Source organism: Lipotes vexillifer, unplaced genomic scaffold (genome assembly GCF_000442215.2).
Source record: "Lipotes vexillifer unplaced genomic scaffold, Lipotes_vexillifer_v1.1 scaffold590, whole genome shotgun sequence".
In the NCBI taxonomy this organism is placed as follows: Eukaryota; Metazoa; Chordata; class Mammalia; order Artiodactyla; family Lipotidae; genus Lipotes; species Lipotes vexillifer.
In genome coordinates, this window is record NW_006778358.1 from 1,533,599 (window position 1) to 1,539,712 (window position 6,114).

General features: G+C 50.7%; 1 protein-coding gene across 1 annotated transcript in view; it reads right to left on the reverse strand.

The window, feature by feature from the left end:
- Positions 1-2,544, reverse strand: part of OTULINL (OTU deubiquitinase with linear linkage specificity like) — a 17,972-nt gene extending 15,428 nt beyond the window's left edge. The window contains exon 1 of the mRNA XM_007451614.1: positions 2,514-2,544. Coding sequence (XP_007451676.1) covers positions 2,514-2,544 — 31 coding nt within the window. The remainder of the gene's footprint in view (positions 1-2,513) is intronic.
- Between the last annotated feature and the right edge of the window lie 3,570 nt (positions 2,545-6,114).

Here is a 6,114-nt window from a genome sequence, read left to right on the forward strand (position 1 = left end):
CCTTTGGCCAAGGTGGGGCTACTTTTACTAGTCAGTTGCTATTTTTCCAAGGCTGGGATCTATGCCTACCTAAAAAAAGAACTTTGCTGAAATTAATAATAAAGGAACCCAACTACTAATGTGACCTCTGGGGAGGTTGACCAACTCCTCCTGGCTTGCCTGGGACTCCCCCAGTTTTAGTGCTGAAAAGCTCCTTGTCCGAGGACATCCTTGGTCTCAGGCAAACCAGGACGGGTGCTCACCCCGCCTCCAGGGTCCCCCTTGGTCTGACCCTGACTCTTCCCTATTCTCTCACCTCTTCCTCTGGCTCCAAGATGACTGGCGGCCCTCAGTTCCTCCATCAGGGCTCACTCTTGCCCCCCGGCCTGCCTTTGCCCACCCTCTTCCCTCATCGGGAATACCCTTCACTTACTCATTCTCCAGCTCTCAACTCAAACGTCACTTCCTGGGGCCAAGCTTCTCTGACCCAATCCCAACCCCCAGGCTTGGTCAAATCCCTGCTACACTCTCTCACAGCACACGGTGTCCTTTTCCTTCACAGCACTCATCAGTTTACACAACTGTGTTTGTGTTTGATTAGTGTCTGTCTCCCTATGCAGGTAAATGTCTCAAGGACTGGGACGGTGTCTGTTTTCTCTCTGCTTTCTTGGTCCCTAGAAACATGGTAGATAGTTAATAAATACTTTTGAATAAATAAAATGAATCGATGTAGTCAGAATCCAGTCCACAGGTCTCCACGACAGAGACTGCCGGCCAACCCCAGTATCTGTTCTCTCTTCTTCCACAGGAGTAGAATCCTGACTTTGGCTGGATACCTAGCTACTCAGAATAAAGGCTACATTCCACCTTCCCTACGTGCTGGGTATAGCCATGTAAGTGAATTCTGGCCAAGAAGTGCTATGTGCAGTTTTCAAAAGGTTCTGTTGAGAGGGGTGTGTACTCCTTGCCCTCCCTCCTCCCTACTAGCTGGAATGTAGGTGTGATAACTGACACTCAGCAGCCATCTTGGACCTGGAAGTACCTGTGGGCGTGAAACCCATGCAGGGTGGAAACAAAGTGGAAGGAGCCTGGGCCTCTGACACTATGGAGCCCATTCCAGCCCTGGGGAGCCAAGTCTGAGCTTTGCCATAAAAGAAATAAACTTAATTCACTCATTTGGGGCTGTTCTGTTATTCCACCATACCTAATCCTGCCTAACAGCCTCTCTCTTGCTGGTCCCTTCTGACTTCTAACATGCATGTCAGAAAAGGTGTGGGAATTCCCTGGCGGTCCAGTGGTTAGGACTCCACACTCCCACTGCAGGGGGCACGGGTTCAATCCCTGGTTGGGGAACTAAGATCCCACAAGCCGTGCGGCGTGGCAAAAAAACAAAAAAGCAAAGAAAAAAGAAAAAAAAGAAATGGTGAGCCACCACTCTGTTTTCCCCTCCCTTAAATACACTCATGTAAATATAAAACAGGAAGTGAGGCTGTGAAGCGGTCACCTCGTGGGATGGCTTCAGGGTAGTGGAATGAGCAGGCCCCAGGGAGTCAGGAACTCAACTCCAGGTCTGGTCCTAGACAGTCGAGCAACCTGGACCTCAGCTTCCTCCCCTATAAACAAACACAAGGAGGCCTGGCCACTCACTGCCATTCTCCTCCAAATGCCTCTTTATGTTAACATGTTTCAGAGTTATGCTAGTGGAATGCTCACGCTGTGGCACAGGCACAGGATTTTAAGTAGTTGTGAAACAACTGAGGTTCAACTAAACTCGAAACACTACTCAAAACTTGCACTACAGGAAAGATGCCTGAGCGTGTACAGAAGACACATGAGACCTCGACAAATGCCAGCAAATTCTTCACCCCGAGACACGCATGCTTAGGTCTGCAGGTCCGTTACACCAGCTGAACTGAAAGCTGAGTTTTGATAAAGAGCCTTTTCCGCAAGGGCTTGCGTGGAACCCCAGTTTCTAAATGACAGCAAGAGATAAAAGAGGAAGATTGAGGAGTGTGGGGGAGCAGGGAGGGAAAGGAGAATTGTACCTTCACATGTTAGAGGCTCCAAACTTTGAATGAATCCATGAGGTATATGTGGGAGAAGATGCTGGAATATCCAAGCATGAGGACCAGTGCAGTACAAGGTAGGTCTATAAGCAGTGGCCATACCAGTCCTCTGTCATGACCATCAGCTGAGTATCCCAAACTGAGCTTAACAAATGTTTAAGAAACAAAAGAGAGGGATACACCGTGGATAAAACTGATCTAATAAACTCTCAGTTTAAGTGATTTTTCTCTTTCTTTCAGATTTCAGAGGAAGGAATCGATGCACCCGAGGCTTGCCCTGCTTCAGGTGCAAAACTGAGGGACCCAACATTTATATTAATAATTCGATTGGCTACGTTTGCATTTCAAGGTGCGAGGCCAGCCTTAGCTAAGAACTGAACTCCCAGTTCATTTGTTAAATACCAAGTAAAATGACACAGAGCTGATCGGGTCCGCCACTCAGCCCTTCACATCTGGATGATGACTGACTGTCCTCGCCCACGCCGGCCTGGCTGGCCATCTCTTCCACTTCCCGTCCTCTCAGCCATTCTGCTTCTTCCACAGCATTTCGACCTATCGTGGCAGGCGATTTGGAAGACGCAGAGCATCCAGTTTTCCTGTCACTTCAGAGATCTCACAGCAAAGTTGAGGCCTTCTTGTCGCAGATCAACAAACACACCCACGATGTGCCTGGTGTCACTCTAAGACCCAGGGAAAGGTTCTCTCTTGACGCTCCGGGGAACCCTCTCTGCCCCGGCTTAGGGGAGAGACACACAAGGTTCAAAGCCCGCGCCCCTGCCCACCTCCGCTCCTGAGCCACTTGGGAACGGGCCTGTGCCCACGAGGCCCTCCAAGCCTGGGGGGAACAGGAGCTCAGGTCCACTGTATGGGCACACGAGAAGGCAGGATATTTTTTTTTTAGTGAAAAAGACAGCTGTATGTGATCTACATTTAACAAGATTTACAGAAAGGGGTAGGCGTGGTCCTGCGCTCCTGGCCCCCCCCAGATCTGGGCAGTGCCTCCAGGACAGCCTGTCTGACAGGCTGAGACCGGGACCCCCAGGTCTTCTGGGTCCCTTCTGGCCGCCTGGGCCTCAGCGTCTGACAACCAGCTTGACCTCTGAGGTGGGCCCACGGCACGGAGCCCACCCGGAGTGTGGGCGCCCCGCAGGCCAGGCCAGGTCGGGAAGGCATCTTGTGGCTCTGGGGGCCGCAGGCACTCAGACCCCACCCAAGAGGCCAAACCCAGGTATCTGGGCAGCTGCCAGTGCTCAGGGAAGTGGGCTGGGATTCTGCTTCTAAGTTGGGAGAGGACTCTTGAGAAGCTAACTTCCAATTATCGATACATTATTACTCCCTCTGCCAGAAGACTAACCCTAACTAATATTCAATAAAAATCAATAACACTGGCAAGCAGAGAAAGAGCTAATAAGGTGTTTTAAATTACTATGTATCTAACATCCAACAGTTCCACGTAAACTCAGAGTCACCTGGTTAAATCAACAATGAAAGACTTACTATTAAATTCTTAATTCAGAGGTTTATTGAGCATAGCATCTTACGTGCTACAGTTTCTGGGATTGTTGTTTATTGCCTGGGAATCCCAGCAACAGTACTAACAGACAAGGGTCCTTAGTCTCCTAGAAATGAACATAAACATTACCCTCTTATTTTAAACATGATGGCACCTGTCTATTCCGGCTCAGTTAAATGAAAAAGTAGAAAAATAGAGTATGACTAGAACAAAAGATCACTGGAAAAAATGAGTGTATAAACAAAAACTTCTCCCTGTTGACTTATTGTAAAGTGACATTTAAGTGTTCTTCCATTCAATTAATTACAAATCAATAAATGTGTATATGACCTCCGTCCTGAGAACAGATTGTCCTAAGTAACTGAACGTGGACCAGAGGATTCAAATGGCAGGAGAGAAAGGTCAGATACACTAGTCCATTAACTCCTTTAAATGGTACATAGAGACTTCAGAGCCACGTATAAAGAAACACACGTGTAGGAAGTTTTAGCTCGATAACGATGACTTTTTCTCCCGCACACAGACCTGTGAGTTCCCTTGAGCAACAACAATGGTATTAAGTTGATAAGCCAACTTTACTTTAGAACAGCTTAACTGTGATGAGGTACCCTTGGAACCTAGAGTGCTCCCAGGTATAAGCCTGACTGTTTTAGGAGACAGAAGTGGGCGATGGTTAAGAACACGCTGCGGGAGAAGCCAGGCTGCCAGGGCTTGAATCCCGGCGCCATTTACTAGCTGGAAACTCTGAGGAAATGCCGTGACCATTCCGAGCATCACAGGACGGTGGTTGTAGAGATTACATACGACTACGTATGGGCAGTGTCTCCACGTCCAGCACCGTGAAGAGAACTCCAATACCCACTGTTACTGTGGCAGGGACAACGCTGGGGTCTGCAGACACATAGGACAGCACCCACCCGCTCCGGGGAGCCAGGTGAAAGGTCACTTTCAAATTCAGTCATTGTGCCAATCAAGAATTTCTACTTAGCTAAAACACATGGTGCCAAAACTTACATTTTATTTGCTATTTAATCCATCTCACAGAAACGTAAGAGTAGAAGTTTAAAAGTGACAAGCAGGCTGGCAAAAAATAGCAACTGTGGACCACTTGGTTGTAAGCATTCTCTCGTAGGCTCTGGTGAGGGCATGTGTTTTCAATTGCAGTGTTGGTTTTCCTTTTCCTAAGCCCTCAAACTATTTTTTAAGAAAGGAAAATGTTTCCCTTTAGGCTGGAGCTGAGGAAAGAATTCTCTGCCGGCACACTGACAATTACAATTCCTGACAATTACATCAAGCCCAGAGTAGATACCCTTCAGAGCCCCCCAGCCAGCTTTTCCCAGCTGTGCCCCACCTCCGCTTCCAGCTTTGCTCTGCCGAAACAACACAGGGAGAAGGGAAGAAAATCACATATGAAAACGTTCAGATGGATACACCCCCAGGAAATATTTGGCTAATTCTATAAGAATCCAAGGTGCAGAAAGGTTGAAAATGAGTTCATTCTCCAAACTTTTGAGAGTGGGAGATACGTCAATCACAGAATTCTAGACTGGGAGGGGCCTTATGGATCAGCTAGCCCAGTGCCCTCATTTTATGCACCAGGACCCAGAAGCTTCGAGGCCCGCAGTCCTGGGCAAAAGGATGTCTAGAACTCATGTCTTGTCTCCTAGAACCGGGCTGTTTTCACCACGCCCGACACTTTGCTGTGTGAATCAAAAGCTCCTGCTGGGACCAAGAATCCGGACTAAGAAGCAGCCCCAGGAACTTCCCATTGACGCTGGGTCACCTGGAACAGGCGTGCTTCCCAAATTCACCAGTGGGCTCTCACCCCCCGGGTGGCTTCCAGGGAAATACACAATCGGAAATGTGCTCCAAGCTGAGAAGCAGCTCATCTTCCTCAGACCTGGGGCTGAAAGCATGGGAAGAAAAGCACCCTTCACTCGTCCGGTGAGGGCCCCGCTACGCACGCAGAGGGCAGAGACACCGCGACACAGGTGGCGCGCGGCGACCCCGGCCACCTGTGCCACATACTGTGCTGCCGCTCCTGTCCCTGGTGACATTTTTGTTTCAAAAGCCAGAGTTTTCTCTGTTGCTCATCGAGTCTCGACTGCTGCGAAGGTGTGGGCCACATCCTCTGCCAGCAAAGCGCGAAACCCGTCAACTTCCCTCCGACAACAATCAAGGGCTCGGAGGGGTCACCGAGAAGGGGACACCGGCGCTCGTGGGCGCCAGGGCCCGACCCCAGCCTCTGCCGGGGCACCTCACCCCGCCGCAACGCATCTTAGCCCGCAGGACCCGCTTTCTCTTTCTAGGAACCCGCCTGCTCTGCCTCGGAGGGTCGCTCGCCGCCTCGGCCCGCAGTTCCTCACTGAGGGGCGACCCCCGCCCCCGACGGTCCCCCCAAACACTGCAGCCTGTCCCCCTCCCCGCCCCGGGCAGGGCGCCCAGGACCTCCCACCCCTGGGATGGCGGGCCCCGAACCTTCCAACCCAGGGCTGCGCCGACGGCCGGCGGGGGAGAGCGCTTCCCGGGCGCCCGCGGCCCCCGCCCCGCCCCCCC